Source organism: Eschscholzia californica, unplaced genomic scaffold, assembly GCF_041429995.1.
Source record: "Eschscholzia californica isolate CP2 unplaced genomic scaffold, dmEscCali1.0.p SCAF_2, whole genome shotgun sequence".
NCBI lineage: Eukaryota > Viridiplantae > Streptophyta > Magnoliopsida > Ranunculales > Papaveraceae > Eschscholzia > Eschscholzia californica.
The window spans coordinates 8,911,455-8,937,073 of record NW_028238309.1 but is presented as its reverse complement, the minus strand read 5'-3'; the positions used below and the strand labels follow the sequence as shown (position 1 = coordinate 8,937,073).

Sequence of the window (25,619 nt, the reverse complement as noted above, 5' to 3'; positions counted from 1 at the left end):
CTATTTAGCTTTCCCCAAAGGCCTGGCCAAAAAGTAACCAATCTTAAGATTTCTTTAGTCATACTCACAATAAAATGAAAGAAAGTAACTATATTTTATAATGAACTCAAAATTCATAATTTTATGCATACAAACAAGCCTATAAACATCCTACTGTTTTTTTTTCAATGTTCATTCTCAGAACAGTGATTAGTCTTTTAAAACTGAACATATATAATCTCTCCTTTGTTTTCTTTCCATCTGTTTATCGATAAGAAACAAGACACCTGAGATGCCAATATTAGGTTTTAAAAGGAAAAGGTTTTGATCATTCTTTGGGTGAATCAGGTGATTTTTCATCAAGTTTTAACGAATTTAATCGTCTCAGTCTTTGATCGAGTTCTGCCATTACTGCTGGTTCCTGCTTTTTCCTTTGCTTCGTTATAGTGTTTGTTGTCATAGAACTAACCTTGTCAAATGCTACCTGCAAAATAGGATTATCAAGGGATGTTATGAATCAGGGTAGGAAACATTGTTAATATTTGACGAGTTCACCATTTTTCATCTGGCCACGCCCATGGCACAGGCCGGTCCATCTACAGGTTGTGCCTGGTGTGGCAAACACGCCACACCACCAGGGGTGGCCCGTGACCAAAGCCACCAAAGCGGTCGCTTTGGGCCCCAAATAATCAAGGGCCTCATATTTCATATTTCGTATGTAATTTTCGAAAAAATAATTATATTTTAAATCAATTTCAAACACAATTTAAGTTGTAGCTTGGTGGTAAAGGGTTTAGATCTTAAATAAAAGGTTAAGGGTTCGATTCCTACCATTTGTATCGTAAATTTTACTTAATTTTTTCTAATATCCATTGTATGGGGGCCCCAATTTTTGATTTCGCTTGGGGCCCCCGATATACTAGGGCCGGCCCTGCACACCACACAAACGGGTCGTGTACCAAGTCAGAGCTCATTGTGAAACACTACCTCACAAGAAGCGGAAAGCAAGTACGAAAGTCACTCAAGAAACAATATCTCTTACCTCCGAAATTACAGGTTTTCGGGGTTTGGGTGATAAAGTAGACATGGTTTACAACTTTACATAATGACGGCTACTAAAATACGGAGAGAAAAAAAACTTGCAAGATTCGGCTTACTGTTAACAAATCGTCTGGATCATAAAGGTGATGACTGGTTTTCTGTATGATACTGATCACATCACCAACTTGTTGGGTCATTAGCAGCTCCAATTCTTTCATCTGCACAAACAGATTAATTTTTAGTAAACCTGAGTGAATTGTACAACGCATAGTTCTAATTTTGCTCCCAAAATTATTTCAAGGGGCAATCAAGAATTTAAAGGACAAACGATGAAAAAATAAGTTTAGGAGAGTTTATGTTTACCCTAAAGATAGCCAAGGCTACATGAAAGAGAACCTGTGCTCCTTCATTGAAAAGAACATCCCATACCCGCATTGTTGTCTAAAGACGGAGATTATCAAAGATAAAAGCAAATAAGGAACATAAAGGTCATTATATCTTTCAATTCAAGGAAAGTAAAAGGAAACATAACAAAAGGATCTTTCATCTAACCTCTGATGGCAAACTTTTAGAGAAGAGGCACAAGAACCACTCTGTGGCAACGAGTGAAACATCGAAACCTATTGATTCCAAATGGGCAAAAAGCCTGCACAATTCATTTCGAAATGAACAGAAGCAAAGGCAATAAACCAAGTTAGAAGGACAAAAATTGAGTTAGAATCTATAGAATAGGAAATTAATATGTTGAAAATTCAAGAATTACGTTGGGCACTTGTTTGCAAGCAAATCCTTGAATACCCTTTGTTCGACATGGCATCCAGATAAATTATCAGTATAACAATCATTCACCAGTACATTTTCTAAGAGGACGGCGAGCATCCAAAATGCATCTTCTTCCGTTTTCATTACTAGCAACAATAAGGCTGCCACGTAATTTAGACCCTGCAATATTATATAAATAAAATTGAGCGTAAACTATGATAATCTAGTCCATTATAAAAGCTACTGGAGGTAATACTAAAAAAATATGAGACATGGGTCGTCTTAATGGTGAAAATGTGCGAACCTGGCAATACCCGACATGGCAGTCTCGGAAAGAATACCCGACTAGGACTCGTCGAAGAGATGCATGTCCCTGTGGAGTGTCCAACCATGGATGACCAGGGAAAGTGCGTGGAAGATCCTACATTTAATTGGAAAAGAATAAGAATGGAAATAAGTTTATGTTTATTTTTCAAATATTTACAGGTAGGACAGTTCAAAGAAACTACGAAATCGTCTCAGACTGACACTTAAAGACCGAGTTTGTATTATTCAAAACTCTCCAGAGTGTAAAATGGCAGTCAAAATACCTAAATACTTGCCATATTTAAAACAAAGGGTTCAAGGGTCGAAGAATTTAAGCACACAAAAGGAAGTGAATGACATAATCTTATCTGATTTACTTTTTACTTCCTGTTATAGACATTTCGAATATTATAAATGCATCCGTTCAATTTAATACAAACAACCCATGATCAAACTTTAATAGACAGATCCAGCCTAAAGCATGGGGATGAAATACGGCTGCTTTAGTACTTAGTTTGTCACTTTATACGTTAGTCAAAATTGGCTTCAACTTAAGCATTGTATTTCAAACTCCGCGATTTCATGGACCTTATGACACTGAAAAAAGAACCAACCAATCTCTATTAGGAAGGTAGATTCCCTAATATGGTTTCATTACCAGACAAAATGCCACTTTTTATCCACATATGCATACATTAATTCAATTCTTTCTTCTTCCATTCCTTTCCTTTGAAGTTAGCATTGACATATGATACACTTTTCAATCATCATCCACATTTACCGATTCCTGCAACTAACTATCTCGCTTCAAGGCGAGTCGGGCCCTCCCAGTTCCCCCACATTTCAAGCAAAAGCAACGAAATTCGATTAATCATCAAACTGTTTAGCAATCAACTTCGAGATCCATACGATATGATGCATTACTACATTATGCTTATGTTGAGAAATCCAATTTGGTTGAATCGTATCTTATTGCCATCTATCTATAGAGGAGAACAACCTTCGCGAAATGTACATTACTACATTATGCTTATATCCATTACCTAATCAATGCCAAATCTTCAAATCAAAATTTCAAATTACAACACCACCCAAATGATTCCAAATCACAAATCAAACAACTTAATGAACCAATTCTCACAAACCCATATATCAAAATAACAATCTAAACAACATATCAAGAAGAGAAAGAATTGAAAATTCTCCAAACCCAAAAAAAAAAATTAAACAGAAATCAAAGAACTTACTTGATCAATCTGTTTTGTAGCAGCAGTAACTTTCCCTTCAACAGCTATGATCAAATCATTGTAATAACTATCAGGAACAGTTGATTTTTTCTTTGCTGCCCCTGATATTGAAATCCAAACTTTTGGCCTAAGAACAGATGGAATTCCCTTCCTGATTAGTCTCTTTAATGCCATTGTATTTGTTAGGGCTGATAATTTCAATGAACTCACAGAAATTCCTTGAGATAATGAAGAAACTTTAGGCCTTAAATACCAATTTGCACCTTTACTTGCTTCTAATGCCCACCAAACACGACCTTGTTGTCTTACTTTCTCTCTCACCTCATTCAATATATTTACATCATCAACATTCCCTTCAACTGTAAATCCATACAAATCTTGAAATTTTACAGTAATATTTGCTCTTCTTGTATGAATACTTGTTTTCCAAACTTGGGGTTGGAATTCATGAGAGATTTCTCTACTTGCTTGAGTCCCAAACATTTTTCTTCTTGTTCTAAAGAGAGAAAGAGGTTCAAGAGAGAGATCAGATGGGTTCCTAGATCGAAAAAAAAAAGATTGGGATTTACAGAGTTATAGATTAGAACAAAACCCACATTATTGATCCAAAATTCTATAAAGTTTCAGACCTTGAAATCTGAAGAAAAGGGTTGAAAAAAAATTGAATATATTGAAATGGGGAGCCTAAGGAAGATTCATGAAAACAATAAACAATCAAAACCCCACATTCTTTTTTAAACCAATAAAGGGTCTTTTTTGTGGGTCTAAGATCAGAGAGATGATATATATGGAAAAGAAAAAAAGTGATAGTAATTTTGAATTAGGTTTTCTTATTCATTTACAACCCACAATAAATTATGAAAAAATGAACAAAACCCAAGTTTGTAAATCAAGCAAATACTACCCTTTTATCAGGAATTTTTACAGATTGAAAGTGAATGAAGAAAAGAAGTTGCAGGAGGAAAGGGGATTTTGTGTTGAATTAAAATTTGTCTGAAAGTTTGAAGGAATGAAAATCGGGAGATGTGTTTAGGGAGACCAAATACCCGTTTTTTTCGTGATTAAAAATGTTTAAGAACTTGGAAGATTGATATGAGAGGTCAAGAGGTCTTAGATAGAGAGATTCACTGAAACCCTAATTTGGGATGTCTCACGTTTCTTTATTAATATTAAAAAGAAAAAAATCTTCATCGCCTCATCAATATGGGTGTTGGCGTTACTCAAGAATGAGTGGATTTGTTAATGGTGACGAGGGTTTGAGTGATTGACATGATAGAGATGAGGTCTCGGATTAACGAGTAGATTAAGGTGAACCAGTTTAATTTTTAGCATGACTAATATACCCTTGAGTTAATTTCTTATTTCCTCATACTTTCATATCTTTTCCGACCAAACTAGTATGCCCTTAACCCTTTTATGACCAAACTATATGCCCTTTTGTCTCATGGGCTTATTTAGGGATTTTGTTTTCTAATTTTTGTCTTGGTGATAATCTAAACTTCATTTCTCCTAAGCAAGTATTTAAATTTGTTCTTCATCAAAAAAAAAAAAGTATTTAAATTTGTTACCGTTGTTTTTTTTTTTTTTTTGGAAGTCGACTACGATCTACGTATGTCGTTACATTTGGCACTTGATACATCATAGATGTACGATCTACGTATGTCGTTACATTTGGCACTTGATACATCATAGATGTGATAAGCTCGATAACCGCCCACTCAAACACTAACAGGACCGGGCCTATAGCCCAACTAGAACATGTCCTAAAGGCCAACAACATTATTTACACCCTAATAATCCCAATTCAAATAACCAAAGATTCCACCTTCTCTGGGATTCGAACCTGGGACCTCCAGGGCTTTTTGGAGTTTATGTCAACACCTTGGAACCACTTGGGCTACCAACTGTTGACAAGTTGTTACCGTTGTTGGAAGTACACAAATCTCATTTTTGTCTTTTTTTTTTTTTTTTGATGAAGAGAAATATCATTAAACAAAAGCGTCTATTACAAACCAACTAAAATTCAGAAAAAAAAGATGCGACATCATTCCAAGTTTGTCTTAAACAATTGAACTTAAAAAAATTGTTTTTTTGTAGAAGTAACTTATGAGATGGAAAGTTATGTTACAACGTTTTAATCATTAAATAAAATATCTTTTTGTCTACAAATTTCACGTAAACTAACGCGAAACATTGTTACAAGAGTAACGGTGACAGAGAATCAGAAGAACTAAGTTTTACATCTGTTTTCTATTTCTTTTATTGTCTATTTAGCTAACAAGACTGTTAGTTCAAAAAAAAAAAAAAAAAAAATAAGACTGTTACATCAATGTGTTTGCAAAAAATACAATTGGAAATTTGGAATGCATGGAAATAAAATCACAATTTGACATCTTTATTTTCATGATCGTCACCTTAGATTGCGCGTGAAGTTTAACTTTTTTACTTTGAAGGTCATGTATCATAATTTGGTTTTCTCCTTTTTATGATTGTTCATATTTTGTTATTTTACTCGGTGGAGGCCAATTATAATTGTCTTAACAGTTAACTTCACTGTTTTCTTTGTGCCAGATTAATTTTAGAATTTATGTAGGCACTTGTGCAAAATAAGTTCGACGGGCATGGATAATATGACCGATCATCAGATAAGAATGCAAAATAAGTTCGACTGGCATGTACGCCAATACTATCAGATAAGAATGTAAAGAATGTATCGCTATCACTATAAGGAATATAAATATCTCTGATCATCAGAAAAGACTTGATCTGGTTAATGACTTGAATTGGGGAACATACTATAGTTTGTTTAAACTAATGCTCGCATCTTTTTTTTCCAGATGAACTAGAGGATAGTTACCTGGAAATTGATATCCGCTTTATCACTAGTATACAGTTCTTTCCGAGAGGTGATCCAATCTTCGATAGATATCATGTTAGAAGAAATAATATTAAAATAGAATCATATATTTCCGGCAAAAAAACAATGTAGTAAAGCGTGTTCCGTAGTTTATGGATAAGTACACCACAAACATTCTAAAATATTATCAATGTATTTGCCAATTCGTTATCTCACTGGAAGTGTCAGTACAACATTTCCATAAAAAACATAATTTTGGAAATAGTTTTGGTTTTCCAAACGAAATTCCATTTAATATCATTGTTAGGGATTGATACCTATTCGATCGCCAATTGATGGTACATAGATCCATCTAAGAATTGTGATTTTGTGAGCGACCATTAGAGAGTGTTCTGCCCTTTAGAGTGAATATCAATAAAACGAATGTAATTGCATATGTTAGGATTGAAAGTGCTATGGAAGATCGTTTCCTCCCATTTAGTGTTTCTAATGAGTTGTGCAACTAGGGTTGGGTTGGAGTTGGTTTTGTTATAGTAAGAAAGTAACCAATAGAAGTGGTGACTAACGGGTTTTTGAAGAGAGAGAAAGTCAAGGAAATTGACTTTCCTCCCTCTTTTCCCCCCAAAAACCAACCCTAACCCTCTTTTAGATCAACCAAATCCACCTTCTTCCACCACCCAAATCATACATGCAATTGCATCTTCTCATTTAACATACCAGCATAACCCTATATCCAAATCAATTAACTCCTTACCTCCATTATTGTTCTCTAAACCACCTTAACTAAGTCACCCCAAGTAAACCCTAATTTTTATAATCCAAATCAATCACAATCAAATAACACAACAAGAAAATCGCTGCCTCTTTCAACTAGATCTTACGGAGAGATCATCTCACGAAAATCTTATCTATCCAGAGTAAAATAGCTTCACTTGGAACCAAATCATAGAAAGAAGAAACCTCTTGGAGAAAAGCATGGAGACTCTGAATTAATCTGCTTAGTTCATCATTTTCCAGGGAGTTCAGGGAAGCTTCTTTCTCTCTTATCTCTTAATTTAATCTGCTTTCTCTGAATTCTTAGCTTTTTATCTAGTGCTACTCTTTATCTATATAGGTGAAATCGATCTTCTTCTTCTGGCTTCATATTGCCTTTTTTTTTTTCTATCCTTTGTATCTAAATAGGAGAATATTTCATCACTTAGAGCTTCAATTTAGATTCATCTTTTGAATCTGATATTATTGCCTATCATCACCTTCATGTTAGTTTAGTGTTCTTCACTTCGAAGTATAGCCTAGTATCTGATTTCAATTCAGTGGGTCGACCGGTCATGTTGAACCTTTATGCATACTTCGTTCTTAAAACTTATCCTCGTTACATTATGTTAGCTTATCGTCGATCTACTTGCGATCGTTTTGATCGGGTTTCCATGTTAGTTTCATCCATCATTAACTGTTATCAATTTAGGAACATTAATCGAACAGTAGCTGGCCACTTTGGCCTCTGGATCAGCCGAATAACATATAAAATACACCTCAACTTTCCATTCGACCCCGGACGACATTATATGTTGAATATAATTCTTCTACTCTGTGGTGCAGTTTCTGTTGTTTTCCTTCCAGATCACTTTTTGTTGATTACCTTTGAAGCTGGTTATCAAACTGATTTAACTTTCTATCTAAGTTCTGTAACATTTTCACTTCCACCCTTTGTCGCAATTCATTTGCGATCGTTTGTCGGATTAGCAGGGTATTTATAGGTTATGACGGCGATCCCATTTACCAGGTGTCTGACCTGATTCTACTCGGTAGAACTCAAGCGGATATGGTCTCTGTACATGGAGAATACTGGCGGGATACCTCGGAATCAATTTTTGATTCCATCTTGCAGTCACCGATGTTTCTTCTTGAAACTGTAGGTGCTTGTTTAATCCATCTTCTATGTCACAGGAAGTTAGGTAAAAGTTTCATCATTAAACCAACCAGAAGAACAGGTACTACCTTCGTCTTTCAATTAATCGAAAGGTCTCTCAAGATCAATTGTCATAGCATTCTCTTGAAGAGTTGGAGGGCTGATAAGCTTCAGAATGAAGGAAGCACCACCAAACGAAGCTTTTTGTGCAATTCCTCATATCGGTTTTATGTTGTTGTAATTTGTGTACCTTTATGTTTGTTTTTATTTTGGATATTGTAACAGACGCTTAAGTTTATGTATTTACTTTCAAAAAAAAAAAAAAAAAAAAACCAATAGAAAAATAAAAGCATACTACCAGAATTAATATTGAAACAGATTCAAATATTTATGGCCAAAATATAATAAGGAAAATATGATTTATAGATTAAATTTTGTCGGTACTATCTAAATTAAAATTCATTTACTCCCCTGCGGAAATGCTGCAAGCAACAAAGGATTTGGACTAAACTATGGCGCCCAACTACGTTATTTATACCCTAATAATTTCAAATTTAATAACTTAAGGATTCCACCTCGGTCGGGGGACCGAATCCGGGACCTCCAGGGCTTTAGCCTTGTTCTTGTTAAACTTTGATAGTATCTTGCTTATCACATCTTTGATGTATCAACGCCATTGTAATGACTATCGTACATCGTAGTCAATTTCCAAAAAAACAAGAAAGGATTTGGACATACAACAAACTTACAGAAACAGAATTTAACGCGTGTAATGGGTGTCCACATTGGCGGCTTTAAAGTTAATTCTCAGACCAATTCAAATTGAGTCCATCAAATGACTGCATTTGCAATTAGGTCCCTACCCCAATTTGCTTAGTCAAACTATCATTTTTATCTTGGTTAAAAAGATCATTTTTTTAATCAATTCAAATTGAGTCCATCAATTCTATATTTATAAGAGCAATAAAACCATAAGCTAGGTTTTTATAAGTACTAAATATAGTTATTGGAACAAAAATATATATAAAAAAAACTCCAACTTCCTTACTTAAAAAATCATAAGAAATGTAGTTTGATTTTGGCTTCAAAGTGGATGAATCTTCGATGAACAAGATTCACCAACGACTTGTTGACTGAAACACCTTGAAATCGATGAAAAATTGTGATAATTCTTAATTGAATTAAAGAAGAGAAGAATAACTTTGTTGCTGCTAAAGAGATGGGGGAGAGTTAATCATGTGAAACTGAGATTTGGGAGGTGTTATGACCTACTTTTGAGATCTGGATAGTCGATTCCTTTCAACTGCCCAGATTAGAAGAAAAGTCGGGGACCTAATATCAGTCGTAGACATTTGACGGACTCAATTTGAATTGGTAAGGAAATTTTATTTAAGGACGCCAATGTGGACGCTCATCGCCACGTGTCGAACTCTTATTCAACATGTATGATGTACTTTCATCTCAAAGATTGGGAGAAAGTTAGGTTGTACTTTCATCTCCAAGAGAATTACATAATACATTTCACCATGTCCTTTGGGGGATACATTCTGGAGAGAATTTTGAGATTCTGGTTTGCCTTGCAGGCATGTCTGCTTTGGCATTAGCAGTTCTGTTTACGAATTTAAAAGATAAGTTAATAAAAGATGATCTTAAGGATCTAATAAGGTTAATGGTCCTCCAACTGGTCTAGTGAGCTGAACTGATAGCCCCATTTATGGTTGTGATGATGTTGTTTGAATCACCTTCCAAAATGAGATTCACTAAATTCAGTTCTATGGCAAATTATAGTGCTTGATATGCTGCCACTGTTCCCCCTCATCTACGATCCGGCAACAAATGGTTGTTGATTGGCCTACAATATAATTCGAATTGGAAACATGAAAAAGAATACAAATAACTGCATCTTCTGTCATAGTAGTGAAGCAAACATCAAAATTACACTTAATAATAGTTGATGGTGGGGGCTTCCGTTCCATATGAATGTTGATGAATTCATACTCTGTCTAGCTGGAGTCAAAAGACTAATTTGTGATGATACTAGACTGGTGATTCTTATGATTAGGAATAGAGGGTTTTTGGTTTTGAAATAGGACTTCACATCTGATTTTCCAGATTAACCGTCAAGTTTTGATGATGTATGACAGTGATTGCTGAAACTCATCTTCCAGTGACATTTCTAGCATGCTCGAAGGGTTTTTTGAGATGACATTGAAGGATATATGTTCTTAGAGTCTGAAGGTATATCCTTCTGAAGGAATGTCCTTCGACTAAGATGGCAATGCATATGATTTGGCTCATAGGATAATGATGACTTTATTGGAAGATCGTGAAGGAGTTGAAGGAGATGTCCTTCGACCAAGGTGACAATGCGAACAATTTGTCGGATAGGACAATTGATGTGGAAGATCATCAAGTCCGATTGATTTAGGGATCGTAGAGTTGTAGCTAGAGACCAACTACGATCGTCGAATTACGAAGTAATTCGCGGCTAACTTCGATCGGATCCTACAACGGGTTACACATAAGAGTGTCAAATTGATCTAGGATATGACTAGTGGGAGTGAGATATAATCATGGGAGTGTCCCATAAACATATCTCATAGGCCTAAAAAGGAATTAGGCAAAGATAGTACAAAAAGGCCAAAAACAGGGTTTTTGGGCCTTAGCCGATTCGGGCACTTCTAGGGCTCGGATTGGGCTGATTTTTGGTGGGACGTTTCCTTATGTTATGAACATTAAATCTGCCAATTTTGGCTGGGTTTGGACGTCATATTCTTAGGTAATTGAGAAAATACCAATAGTTGCTATTTTCGACTATTTCCCTAAATCTTATTCTAAAGGGTGATTTGGGAAACCTAAAAGGAGGTGGATTCTTATTAGGGTTCTATATAAACACTCTTAGGGCAGAAAATAAGGTGTGGAATTTCTCTCTAAGCTTTCTTACTCTACCACATCAAGTAGAGAGGAGAAAGTGAGCTAATTCCCATTAACTATCTATCTAGTCAAAGAAGAAGGTGTTCTTCTTTCCAACCACCATTGGTGTGCTAGCTATACAACAAGGTGGGAGATTAAATTGATTGCTCGTGTCCCAAGTAGAGGAGCTACACTTGAAGCTCTTGGTCTTCTTCCATCAATTCAACTAGTTCGAGGGAAAAGCGATTAAGGTAATCTACTATCTCCATTAGTTTAATTACTAGTTTTGCATGTGATCCTGGGGATACTAGTGTAGACATTAGATGTCTTATTTCCGCTATAAACACTAGTATAAGGGTTTAAAACCCAACAGTGGCGTCAGAGCCTCTTGCAATTAACTAGTTTTTGCTAAGAATCGAACTAGTTCATATTGGATATGATTGATAGTTTAATAAATTGAGTTTATAAAAGTATTTTAAAAGTGTTTTAAAATTATTTAAACTCACAATTTGATATTATTGAATGGGATTCAATGAATTTCAAATTGAGAATCAAATTGATGATTGAAAGTGTTTTAAAAACTCAATTTGATTGAATTTCGGACTAATCCATGCTTGATTAAGTTGATAGTTATGTTTAAAAGAGTTTTAAACATAAGAATTTGATTGATTTTGAATTGGATTCAAAGATTTTTCAAATTGATTTCACAATTGTTATTTGAAAAGTTTCAAAAACCTAGATTTTGATCCAAAATTGGTTTGATTAAGAGTTGTTTTTAAGTTTTGGAAACTTTTGAAAAACAAAATTTGGAAAATTTTAAAAGTTTCTAAAAGTTTTGAAAAAATTTTAGAAGTGTTCTAAAAGGAATTTCAAAATTTTAGAAAAGTTTTAAAATTGGAAAATAGCAACTTAGAGTTGCATAAGAAAAAAAAAAAAAAAGTGGAAACTTTAAGTTTTAGAAACTTCAAGGTTGCTGTCCTGGTCAGGCCAGGACGCGACCAGAACGCGTCCAAGGCCGCGACCAGGACGTGTCCAAGGCCGCGACCAGGACGCGTCCCACTACTGTGGTCGCGTCTTCCAGACGCGACCAGTAGCTATACCAGGACGCGTCTGGGACGCGTCCAGTAGCTACCACCAGACGCGTCTGAGGTTCTGGGTGTCTCGGACTAGTCCGAGACACCTAGTGCTGGTCCGGTCCAGCACCAGACACGTCTAGGACGCGTCTGGTACATGGACTAGCGTCCTGGCTCCGGCCAGGACGAGACCAGGCCTTGATAGGCCTCGGCCAGGACATGCCGGCCCTATGGGCCGTGCTATGTCCGGACCTTGTCCGAGCCCTTTTTTGGGCTTGGGCCGGGACTTGTCTAGGACTTGTCTCGGGCTTTTTCGAGGCTTTTCGGACCACGAAAAGGGACTATCATTCGAGTGGGAGTTTTTGCCAAATTTTCTTCCGATTCCAACCAAATAATTTCAAAGTTAATCCGGGCCATCCGGAAGGCCAAAAACGGATTTCTCTTTAAATTGATTTATGAAATCATTGAGAATCGAACCAAGTTTTTTCCGAAATTGACCCGGGCTTTCTCGAGCCCAAAACGGAGTTTTTCTTAAAGTTGATTTTAGAAATCATAAGAGATAAAACGAGAACGCACCATTAGTCGAATTTTTCGAATTTAGACTTAAGGTCCGTAATGTGACATGGGATGTCAACAAAAGTATCTCCCAAGATAATCATGCATATATAATTCTTAGCCTTGATATATTATATGATTGCATGAGATGTGAATGCGGGAAACTAGTATGACCATAGCTTTATATCTTATTCTTGTTTTAAGCACGGATGGGTGCATGCTTTGTAATTAATTTTAATTTCAAGTTTATACGATCTGCGAATCGTGAGTCTTGTAATTAGAGTTTAGGGTCTATGAGTCCATTGAAGAAGCTCGAGGATGGGATCCAAAGGCGAGTGGGAGAAATCAATGGAGGTTCAAAGATGGCGGTCTTAGACGAACCTAAAGGCGAAACAAGACAAAGACCAAAGGAGATTAGATCTTCTAGGTTAGGGGCCATACTAGGATCCATGTCTGCTTGATTTACTTTCTCGCGCGCATTTACTTACTTATTTACGCTTTATGTCTTGGATGTTAGTTAGGCTAAATAGTTCACTATAACAAACGCCAGACTAGCGTAAAAGTCCCCAAAAGTAATCTTGAGTAATCGCCTATCCAGATTAAGACACTCGTTGCGCCCTTGTTCGAGGAAGGTGGGTCGGCCAAAGCAGAGTACCTCCTCTACCTTGGGACAATGCGGGTAGGTCTATAGAAGAGGCCTACACGTCTAAATGGTTCTACTCAACGAGATCAGCAAGAGAGTCTTGGATACTCGAGGCAAAAGGATAGATTAGTCATTCATCAATGACTATCTATCAACCAAGAGTCATAAGGGTATGATCAGTGAAGCAGTTCACTCACCTAGGACGACGGAAGTGGAGGGCAGGGCCAAAGTCCGCTTCACTCCGAAGAAGTGGGATCTTGGAATCACTTATTCAATCGGGGACGATTTTATTGAATAATGTGGGAAAACTAAGTTTTTTCGAAAACGATAACGAGTTTTAAAATTTTGTCATTTCTTTATGTAGTTTTTAAGATGACACATGAAAACGGTTTCAACTTTGAAATCACACCTAAGGGAGGTGCTGATCCACTTCCTAGAATGGAAGAATAAATCCGAGAATAGTTCTCAGATTCAAAAGGAAAGCTTACTAGAATACCCAATCCCCATGTTGACTCATATCGAAGAAGGTCAAAAGCCATTTGCAAGCAATCTTATAACATTCTCTTTGGAAGAGTAATGGATGCTAGCATAACCATTAAGACAAACTGAGGAAGAATTTCCCACAGAAGTCATAAATGGAGAGGTACGAGACTTCCAAGGCAATCTGAAAGTCATCCTAACGGAAGACAACATAATACATCTATCACCCAATTCAATATCGATTGAACAAAGATAGATAAAACCTTAGATGAGTCACTCAGGTTGTTACGAACAAACTAAGCAGAACATACGGGAATATCCAGTCTAAGAAAGGTTCTTGAGATTTGGTACAAAAATCTAAGAAAGAGCTCTTAAGATTCAAAAGGGCAAAGGGTCAGTCAAGTGAGACAAACATTTGATCGAAGAAAAGGCAAACAGTTACCGAGTACATGATCAAAAGTATTTCTCATTACTGTGAATGTTTCCAAACAATGGCTAGACCATTCAAGAGGAAACTACCCTTAGCACCTGGAGGACATAAGGAATGGAATTACGAATTCCGATTCCAACATCCTTGTTAACAAAGTTAAAAACAAGTATCGTAAAATTTCTTCATCAGGTATTTTATACCGGATGTACGGCTCGGTAAAGCTCAAGGAAATCACATACTTGACTAAAAGAAGTAAAGATCCAAGAGGGAGCAGAAGCAGTAATGCTAAGGATGCTGAAAGGGATCAAAGTCTTCTTTTAGACACTGATCTAGCTTAGAACTTAATAGTGATTATTTTGTTCTTCTAGAAACGTCTGATGTTTTAAACCAGTGGTAAAATTAACTGAAGGTTAACATTGATAATGGCTAAAATCAAGAGATTCAAACTCATTAAACTTCAGCATTGTCAATTAGGTCTTAAGGACTAAATTGACAAAGTCACCCTTTTCAAAAGGCATAGAGACTAGTAATCTATTAGGACTCATACAGTGTTATGCAGACCTATAAGTTTACTTGCAGAAGCTAACTAGAGCTACTCAAATATGTACGCTGATAACTTCGTGAAGTATGGAAACGTACAAATCATAAAGTATAAGTCAGAATGTTTTGAAAGGTTCAAACAAAGTACAGACCGAAGTAAAGAATCATTTTGACAAGAGAGTTTAAGTCATCCGATTAGATTGTAGTGGTAAAAACTTGAGTCAAACATTTGATAAACCATCAAAGGAGTTGAGAAGCCGATTCCCAACTCGCTCCATGGAACACATCTGTGGGATGCTGGATTCAGTGGGAGTAATCGAACATTGCTATGATGCTGGATTCAGTGGGAGTAATCGAACATTGCTATGCATAATTCGATCAAAGATGGGTTTAAGCCAGTCTTCCGAATATTTTGGGACATATTCTATAAACGATTGTTTTCACACTTACCAAAATTCCGTCTAAAGCTAAATTTGTAAAAGTGTTACAAAACTAGCTAATATCTGACGCAATTTCTTTTGAAAGAAATTTGGGCTTCTTCCGTAACCAATCAAGAGAACAAAGTGTTTGTTGCTCATGATAGTATTCTTCTAATAATTAGCACACCTAGTAGTCTGGGAGAAAATCACTAATTATTACAAGAATAAGTGGGAAAAAAGTACAAGTCGATTTAATTCGATCATGAGAAAAATCATGAAGAGTCATGAAGAACAATCATGAAAACTTGTACAAGACGATTAAATTCGACCAAGAGCAACAAACTGCGGCTCCTCGGAAAAGGAAAGATTAAAGATATGATCTTGTAAACCCACCGCACAAAAGCGAATGTCATTCGCAGGAGAACTCTCAAAGCGAGTGAAAGTGTCTCTAAAGGAATATCTCAAAGTAGTTGAGATAACTCCAAGTTGTTGTTCAAAAGCCCTGAAAGGTCAAAATAAAATCTTAAAGACTCAGAAAATAAAGGTTATTTCTGAAGAGATAAAAGACCTGCGCAGAAACGGAAACTGACTCTAGATTTTGGCTAGAAGCTAAAATCATCGTGGAATCTATATCTCGTCAAGACATGAAGCTTGATAATTTATTAAGTCAACAGAAGACCTAAATTGGTTTTCCAAAATAGAAAACTGAGAAGGATGGAAACATTCATGTTTCCCGAAACTAGACAAGAAGAATAAGATTCTTCCAATCAAGTTATGTCCATAGGCATGCTTCAGAAATCTATCGACGGATTAAAAGCACGCAAGAGTTAGAATCTTCGATTCAAAAAGGAAATCAAAGAAGTTTGATTCCTGAGGAATGAAGAAAATCTTGAATCACGAGTATCAAGAAGGTAAGTGGGAGAAACAAACCTTCCGAGTCCGTATGCAGAGTACATACAAAAGATTGAGTACGACATAAGATGTTGTGTAACAGTAAACACACTGACTCAATAAAAGGACCACACACAAGGATGAAATGCCATTTTGGGCATCTGAGGATCTATAAGCATAGATCAAAAAGATGATAGGATTAGAGAGACTCAGTACGCTGAGACGCTTGAGATCCGAAACCGAAAATCTAAGACTCAGGAAAAGTCTAAAAGAATATCGACCCAAAACTCATGACTAAGAGCGTTGCTAAATCGGAGTTTGAAAAGACACCGATGTAGCAAACAAGCATGAGAGAGAGATTTATGTTCGAATACATAAAGTCAATCATATTGGGTATGATTAGCATTTGAATATCCAAATTCGGATTTGAAAACCGAAACACTACTTAGAAACATCCTAGAAGGCTAAAGGATGAAGTAGTACAAAACTTGAACATGTCATCGTAGCAAACTTCCAGACATGGAAGGAAAGTAGGCTAAAAGTGTTTTAAGCCGGGAACTGTTGCAAATACTACATAAAGAATTAAAAGCCTTAACTCTAGTAAAAGTTACTAGAAATTATCAAGGTTGAAGTAAGCAATCTTCAAATTAATTGATAATTAGCAAAGTTTAAAACGGACTACATACGTAGTCAAACTAAACTGTCACCTAAGACATAGTATGAGACTCATACACAGTCTAAGGCATGAGGTGAATTTGGAATAAACCTCGACGAGTAAAACTGAGTGGGTAAAAAGAGTTTTACAGAAGAGGCTCAGATTTACAACTCTCGTTATCAGAAATAATAGAGTTATTTCACAAGTCGTCTAAATTTGGTTTAGTATTTAAACGACAGTCCATCGATAATAAAACATTCCGAATAGGTTTGTCACATACGTGATTTGATGAATGAAACCCTATTAAGTGAACTTGGAATATTTATTATCATAAACCCTGGTCCAGGTCATTGCATGGACAACAATGACTCACGAAGACTAGCACGGGAGTCGATGGGATAGCGCAGTTTCATGGGCTATAGGAATAGTATATTCTATTCGACTACGTGGGTGTGTAAAAGGTTTACACACTGGATAACCCTCAAATGAGAAGTACATCACTCGTGATGAACGTCAATACTTCTCATAAAGACAATTGGAGAGATTCCTCAAAACATGAGTGCTCCACTCATCTTATGTAAGGAATGCCCGACTTTGGTTCCGTCAAACGCCGCGCCGTAAAAGGAGGTTATAAAGACGGATACTGGGAAGGACAGGATAGACATGAAGTTAAGTGGGAGCGCAATAATGGATTGTGTCATCCTAAATCACATTAGGTACAAAGTGTCTCAAGGCCACTTGATGAGTAGCAACTGAAAATGCGTGGCCGCGCTCAAACAGATTAAAAGTTAATCGTTTGTCTTTTACAGTTGTACTCGGATATCAAGAAAGTCTGAATGACATGACGTATCAGATGGGATACTAAATTGACACGGGAATCGAGGCATTGCACTTGTTCTAAGTCCAAGTGGGAGTCTGAAGGAGTTGAAGGAGATGTCCTTCGACCAAGGTGACAATGCGAACAATTTGTCGGATAGTACAATTGATGTGGAAGATCATCAAGTCCGATTGATTTAGGGATCGTAGAGTTGTAGCTAGAGACCAACTACGATCGTCGAATTACGAAGTAATTCGCGGCTAACTTCGATCGGATCCTACAACGGGTTACACATAAGAGTGTCAAATTGATCTAGGATATGACTAGTGGGAGTGAGATATAATCATGGGAGTGTCCCATAAACATATCCCATAGGCCTAAAAAGGAATTAGGCAAAGATAGTACAAAAAGGCCAAAAACAGGGTTTTTGGGCCTTAGCCGATTCGGGCACTTCTAAGGCTCGGATTGGGCTGATTTTTGGAGGGACGTTTCCTTATGTTATGAACATTAAATCTGCCAATTTTGGCTGGGTTTGGACGTCATCTCCTTAGGGAATTGAGAAAATACCAATAGTTGCTATTTTCGACTATTTCCTTAAATCTTATTCTAAAGGGTGTTTTGGGAAACCTAAAAGGAGGTGGATTCTTATTAGGGTTCTATATAAACACTCTTAGGGCAGAGAATAAGGTGTGGAATTTCTCTCTAAGCTTTCTTACTCTACCACATCAAGTAGAGAGGAGAAAGTGAGCTGATTCCCATTAACTATCTATCTAGTCAAAGAAGAAGGTGTTCTTCTTTCCAACCACCATTGGTGTGCTAGCTATACAACAAGGTGGGAGATTAAATTGATTGCTCGTGTCCCAAGTAGAGGAGCTACACTTGAAGCTCTTGGTCTTCTTCAATCAATTCAACTAGTTCGAGGGAAAAGCGATTAAGGTAATCTACTATCTCCATTAGTTTAATTACTAGTTTTGCATGTGATCCTGGGGATACTAGTGTAGACATTAGATGTCTTATTTCCGCTATAAACACTAGTATAAGGGTTTAAAACCCAACAGATCGATCAATCCGGTTCAATTAGGAGTCGTAATGCTTAGCTAGAAGCCGCTTACGATTGTCAGATCACTTCGGTTATCCGCGACTAACATAGACCGGATCCTACAACGGGTTACATATAAGAATTGATAACTTGAACAGTGAGAATAGACTAATGGGAATTTGCAAATAGATGGATATGATCTAGTCTAAAAGATAGAAAATCGGGCTCGAAAGGGAAGTCCGAAAAGGTAAAAACCCACTTTTAAGGGGCAAGCAGAGATTCCCTTAAGGGGAGGTCCCTGGCCGGCCTAACTAAAGGGGTGGGTCGGTCAGAGCAAGCCCGTTAAGGGCTGCTCTGGCCGGCCATACCAATGAGGAACCCTAATTAGGGTCTTCCCCATATTAAAGTGTTCCGGTTAGTTTAAACACTAACTTGTGCTTATCTTTTCTGAAGGGACTTTTAGGATTCCTTATTTGAGTATGACTCTACTAAGGTAATGCCTATATAAAGCCCCATTATGAGTTCAGAAAAGGTATGTAATTTTCTCAAAAGAAAATCATCTCTCTCACACATCTTAGAGAGAAGAAGATTTTAGAGAAAAAGTTCCCATTCTTTCTATCAAGTCTAGAAGAAGCAGTTCTTCATCTCAACCTTCAAGAAGATCCTAGCTGACTCAAAAGAAGGGAGTTCGAGTTGTACAATTCGGTGTCTCAAGTAGAGGAACTCCACTCGAAGCTCTTTATCTTCCGAATACTGGTCGGAATTTAGTTCGTGGGAAAGCGAATCCAGGTATTCTTCTTCATTCTAGTTCATTGATAAGTTCATATATAGATCTTGGACAACCTAGTGTTAATCATAAGATGATTGAGATTCCGCTACCAACACTAGTAACATGATTAGGTTATGTATTAGATACGTGTAATTCTCAACAGACATGTCTATTACTAATTCATTTACAATCATCAAACATCTCTTTCTCATCCAAAAGGTCAATTTTGATTGAATTTCAACTTACTAACAATGAAGAATATTTATATATTACTTCAAATTCTTCGGGTCAGAATAGCACGATCTGGAGAGACTGGTGACTCTTTCTTGATGATTGTATATTACAAGGATAAAAACGGTTGAATCTTATGTTGTAAGTTTTATGATCTAAGTGTGACGACACTTTGACTTGACCTTTTGGGACATTCAAGATCTACCATCATAAGTAGAATAATTTAAAATTCTCAAGGACACCTATTACAGAATCAATGGAAGAATAAGCAATGATTTTGCTTATACACCTTACACTTTAGGGAGATGTCTGTAGAAAACTTTCATTAAAACTATTAAACATATTAGTGTCTACTAACTAGCATTCAAGATAAAAATTATAATTTAGGTTTCAAAATAGAAAAGGAATTAGCATTAGCAAAATCTTTCAATTGTTTGACCTTAGTAACGGAGTTCAGAAATTCTACTTCCTGAAACTAGCCACCAAAATATTACCCCGGAATGAGATGCATAGTTTATCAAAACAAGATATAAAAAGTTCATCAACACATAGAAAACCTAGATTAATGAGTCATTTACACAAAAACTCTAGATCAGTTGATATTTTATTGTAAACCAACACATAGAAACCCTAAATATAGATGTTATCGTAAAGTAGAAATTTTGTGCTAGAGTAAAAGTTAGGGTTTCAGAAACCTAACTGAGAGGCAAACATCTGGAGTTTCGTGGAAGATCTCCAAAGAAGTATGTTGATTTTGCTCATTGGGACATCTCTCTCTTGTTGGTTCTTCAGCAGAGAGAGACGCAGTAGTACGGAAAGTTACCAGCCTTTCTAGAGTTTCGTTTTTTTTTTTGTTGAAATTTCTAGAGTTTCGTTAGCAGAGAAAATGTATAGAATGAGAAATTATTATCATATAATTTTTTGTACTGTAGCAAACAAAGGAACAAACTAGATCATATTTTTCTTTGTTTATTTGATAGTTAAAATAATATCGAATTATTTATTTATCCATATAAGATATGGCTTTAGCTTTCATAACATGAGTGTATACGTACTCATGTACATATTGCATAATGTAATTTTTCACCAAGATTGGGAGAAAGTTAGGTTATACAAAGGATAGAATACCATCAACACCAACCTCTCCACACTTTTAGTATTTAATGTTAGGGTTAATTCCGTTTTGGCCCCCAATTTGTGACCAACTCACCGTTTTGGCCCCCATAAGTGTCCGGCAGTTCGTTTTGGCCCCAAACTTCCTGTTTGGCCCCCAAAATTTTCTTAGCCTCCCCATTCTACCCTCATGGCGATTTTGTAATTTAATTCTTTTTTTTTATCTTTGTCCACCTCACTCCAATAATTCCACATCACCTGCTTCCACATAAGATGTCGCCTGAGAAAGCACAGGCCGTAAAGTCACCGGCCGGCAACTTTTCCGGCGACTAATTTTTTTAATTTTTTTTTTCTTCTTCTTCCCTAATTTTTTTCAGAAGGTCTGTGACGTTCGAAATTTAGATTTAGGTTAGAGAGATCCTTTGCATTCAGGGATCTTCCTTCTGAAAAATAACAGAGAGAGATAACTCAGTTGCAGAGATTTGCTCCCGTAATTAATTCCTGAGCTTTAATGGTTATACGGATTCAGGTCCAGTCAAAATAGATAGATCCATAGCTAGAGAAAAAAATACAAAAAACCCATCTCTCAATTCGTACTTTCTTCATTACATTTTCTTGCTTAGAAGCCTAGGTTACTTAAGTTAGAGAGAGAAAGAAGAAGGGCAGGTAGTTACTCTTTTTTTTTTCTGAAAAGAAGAGTGAGGAAGAACAGTTGCAGAGAGTAGAGAGAGTAAGAAATAGAGGGGTAAAAATAGAAACCTAAACAAACGAATTGAACATCGATTCACAAGAGTGTCAGATTTGCTGAGGTATCTTTCTTTTCTTTCTAAAGACCCCACATTACTAGTTTTTAGTGAGAGAAAGAAAGAAAGTATTTTCTTTTCAATTTCTCACTGGAAGAGAGAGAAACAACCATCATCATCCTTAAATAATACCAAATTCAAACAAAGTTGGGTAAGTGGCCTACCTCTCTCTCTGTAAATTATTTCATTTTTGAAATTTGCACCTTTCATATAATTGGGATTTTTCTCTAATTCAAAGTAGTTTATTAGGGTTTTTGAATTTAATTTATTAATCATATCTCTGTATCTTTATGTGGCGTCAATTTTGTCTGATAGTTCTTCACGAGGTATGGACAGGTTTTGTTTTACCCAAATCTCGTGTTTTTATCCATTTTTTTAGAGTTCTTCATTATTTTTTCCTTTCTAGATCTCTCTGTTTCTCTCTCTATCTCTATCTCTATCTATCTGTCCTTATCAGTTCTTCATTTGCAAAATGGAAGAAGTATTAAGAGGGTTTTTCTCTGAAAGCTACAGTTGGTTTTCTTGATTTAAACTAAAAGGTTTGGGTATTTTTCAAATATCTTTGATTTGTTGTTCTTCAACAGAAATGGGGAAAGCAACAAGATGGTTTTGGGAACTTATTGGGGATGAAGAAAGAGAAGGATAATCAGAGAGATGATTCAAACTATGCTGACAACAAAGGGTTGAGTTTTGGGAAATCTTTGAGGGATTCAGTTTGTTTGGGTCAGATCCCGGTCACGAGAGGATGAGGGAAAAGGAAAAGAAGATTTTAAAAAAAAAAAAAATTAAAGTCGCCGGAAAAGTTGCCGGCCGGTGACTTCTCCGACCGGTGCTTTCTCCGGCGACATCTTATGTGGAAGCAGGTGATGTGGAATTATTTGGGTGAAGTGGACAAAGAGAAAAAAAAGAATAAAATTACAAAATTGCCATGAGGGTAGAATGGGGAGGCTATGAAAAATTTTGGGGGCCAAACAGGAAGTTTGGGGCCAAAACGAACTGCCGGACACTTATGGGGGCCAAAACGGTGAGTTGGTCACAAATTGGGGGCCAAAACGGAATTAACCCTTAATGTTATTGCTTAACTAGTTTCTAACATTTCATTTTGTAGCCTGATTGAGGGGTTTTATGAGGATGACCTATCTACTACTAATTCATTTACTCTTATCAAACATCTCTTTCTCATCCACAAGTTCAATGAACAACTAATTGAATTTTAACTTGCTAACAAAGCATTCTCAACCTATAGGGCCATATATAGATGATTTTAGTAAGTAGTATAAAAAGAATGGAGATGAGAGAGATATTGCATGCAGAGAAGGTGAGAGAGAGAGAGAGATTCATATAGCATGGAGGGTGAGTTAGTGAGATTCATGAAGGTTTTGCTCACAATTTTTGCATCACTTACCTACTCTTACTTAATCTCCAAAAACATCACTAAAGGATACCCAAGACTTCTGTCTCTCCTCCCTATCATTTCCATATTCACCCTCATCCCACTTTCTCTTACTTCTATCCATCTTAGTGGCTTCATTGGTTTCTTCATTTCTTGGCTTGCAAATTTCAAACTTCTCCTATTTGCCTTTGATAAAGGTCCTCTCTCTTCATCTCTACCTAATTTTTCTTTCCTACATTTTATTTCCTTTGCTTGTTTCCCTATCAAAATCAAAGAAATAAGACACCCATGGTCATCATCATCATACCCCAAGTCAGCCCTAATTTTTGCTGCAAAAGGCTTAGCTCTAGCTATGGTAATCAGGGCCTATAATTATAAACAATATTTACACCCAAATTTCATACTATTCCTATATGGACTCAACATTTACTTCCTTGTGGATATGGTTGAAGCCATATTTGCAGAATTGGTTCGGTTCCTACTTGGGCTAGAACTAGAACCACAATTCAAAAGCCCATTACTCTCCACATCATTACAAGATCTTTGGGGTAGAAGATGGAATCTTATGGTGAGTAATATTCTACGGCTTACCGTATTTGAACCCGTATATTTCAACAGTATCCGTATTTTTGGGAAGAAGTTGGCTTCATCAATGGGCCTATTTGTTACATTTTTTGTATCTGGGCTTATGCATGAACTTCTTTTTTATTACTTTTGCCAAACTTGGCCCACTGGGGAAATCTTATTGTTTTTTATTATTCATGGAGTGTGTTTGGCTGTCGAGGTCGGAGTTAAGTTGTTTATTAAGGAGAGGTGGCGGTTACCTCGTTTGGTTTCGGAGCTGCTGACATTAGGATTTGTGGTGGTAACTGGTTTCCGATTCTTCTTCCCTCAAATGATCCGATGTCGTGTGGATGTCAGAGGAATACAGGAGTATGCTGACTTTGGGGATTTCATTAAAAATATTGTTACTTTTAGAGACCGATATGTCATTTAAAGTAGTTTGTCATTTATGTAAAAATAATTTGTTACATTTTGATAAATAATCTTAATTTTTCAAATCTAAATCTATAAATGTGTTAATGACTTAATTCAAGATGTTTCCCAAAATTTTTTTTTTTTAAAAATGATTTATTAATGTTTTATAGTCTTTACTTCCCTTATTCCCTAGGGTATTATTATAAATTATCTGATGTCTGCAAAGACTAAAATAACTTTGAGAGCTAAAACAAATTAATTTCTAATTTTCTTTTTCTTGCTCCTAAATCGAAAAACAAGCTGAAGATCCACTTATTTTTCTCGATTTTCTTGGGTTGAGAGATTTTCATTTTCTATCATTAATGAGATTGTTGATACTCAAATCTCCATGAGGCATCCTACAAAATTTCTGCTAAGTTACTATTCTTCTATAAGATTTTGGAAATGTTTTGAAACTCTAAAATAAAACATGGTCAATGATTTTAAGAAATTTTGTGTCCTCTACTTTATATATTGATTAATGAATCCACTTTCTAGGGATTTAAATTTGTTGATTGTTGATTCTCGAAATACATTTCAAATTTCTAGTTGTTTTCTGTTTTTCTCTCTAAAGCCTAAAATCTTTTTTTTTCCTCTGTTTTGATTTATTTGCAAATGATTTTAAAATCGATTCCAATAAGTTTGCAATAGATGATGATTTTTCTACTGTAAAAATTGAAGATAATACTTTTATGTTTTCAAAATACTAATTACTGCAAGTGCTTGAATCTACTTGCAAAGACTTGTACAGTGATTGCACAGACTCGCACGGGTTACAAAGGCTTCCAAATTGTTAAGGTTGTTTGTAAAGGCTTCACACATTAATTGCAAAGTCTTGCACATTAATTTGAAGGACTCCCACAATTTTTTGCAAAGGCTTGTACATTAATTATGAAGACTTACACATTAATTAAAAACGCTTCCACATTATTTGCAAAGGTTTGAACATTTTTTGCAAAAGATTCAATAATCTTCAAACAATTTCTAGTGTCTCGCAATGGTTTTCAATTGTTTGCAATGGTTTGGTGTTGCTTGCCATATGCTTGCAACAATTCGAAATATGCTTGCAACATGTCGCAACAAGCTTACAACAATTTGCAATTGTCTTGCAACCAGGGCCGACCCAAGTCTACGAGAAGCCTAAAGCGAAAGTGAAAATGGAGCCTATACAAACTAACAAAAAATTAATTTTCCGCGGAGTATTTATTAAAAGAACTTTCTTCAGATTTTCTTAATTTCTCTGAAATTGCTTATTCTTTTGTTTGTGTTTAGCATACCAGTATCACTCGAAAGGCTTTTTCGACTACTAAGTTAGAGTCCAACCCTAATTAGATTCCTAAAAAGTCCATTTTGAATAAGATTAAGGAAATAGTCAAAAATAGAAACTAGTTTGTATTTCTTGATTCCCTTGATGTGTGGACGTCCAAACCATGTCCAAAAGGGCAGATCTGACATTCCCCATTAGGGGAACCATCCACCCAGGAACTTTAGTAAAGAAAATTAAACCAACCTTTCAAGCTTCATTTTAAGATATTCAGGAACTTTAGAAAGGTGCAATTGCTAATCTCGGTGAAGGGAGAATTGTTGATCATTATTGGCTTCTAAATTCATCCCTTTCGCCTAATCGTTATTTTAGGTTGCAGACTAAAAACACAGTTGAAGCTAACTTTGGTGATGATATAATTACAAATTGATTGGTAAGAAAGAAGGAGAAGAGAAAAAGAAGAAGAAGAAGGA

At 36.1% G+C, this 25,619-nt stretch overlaps 1 protein-coding gene and 1 pseudogene across 2 annotated transcripts; one reads left to right on the top strand and one right to left on the bottom strand.

Moving 5' to 3' along the window:
- Positions 1-75: 75 nt before the first annotated feature.
- On the bottom strand, positions 76-4,719 carry LOC147555969 (Ypt/Rab-GAP domain of gyp1p superfamily protein). Its single transcript, XM_086663681.1, has 7 exons — positions 3,336-4,719; positions 2,087-2,203; positions 1,784-1,962; positions 1,573-1,666; positions 1,384-1,461; positions 1,137-1,238; positions 76-463 (listed from the first exon to the last, which is right to left on the bottom strand). The coding sequence occupies exons 1-7, from the start codon at positions 3,816-3,818 to the stop codon at positions 308-310; spliced, it is 1,209 nt and encodes a 402-aa protein (XP_086519807.1). The 5' UTR covers positions 3,819-4,719; the 3' UTR covers positions 76-307.
- An 18,039-nt stretch (positions 4,720-22,758) lies between these two features.
- Positions 22,759-23,956, top strand: LOC147555968 (putative long-chain-alcohol O-fatty-acyltransferase 5 pseudogene; annotated as a pseudogene). Its single transcript, XR_015234887.1, has one exon. The product of XR_015234887.1 is annotated as a putative long-chain-alcohol O-fatty-acyltransferase 5 pseudogene (transcript).
- The last annotated feature ends 1,663 nt before the right edge of the window (positions 23,957-25,619 follow it).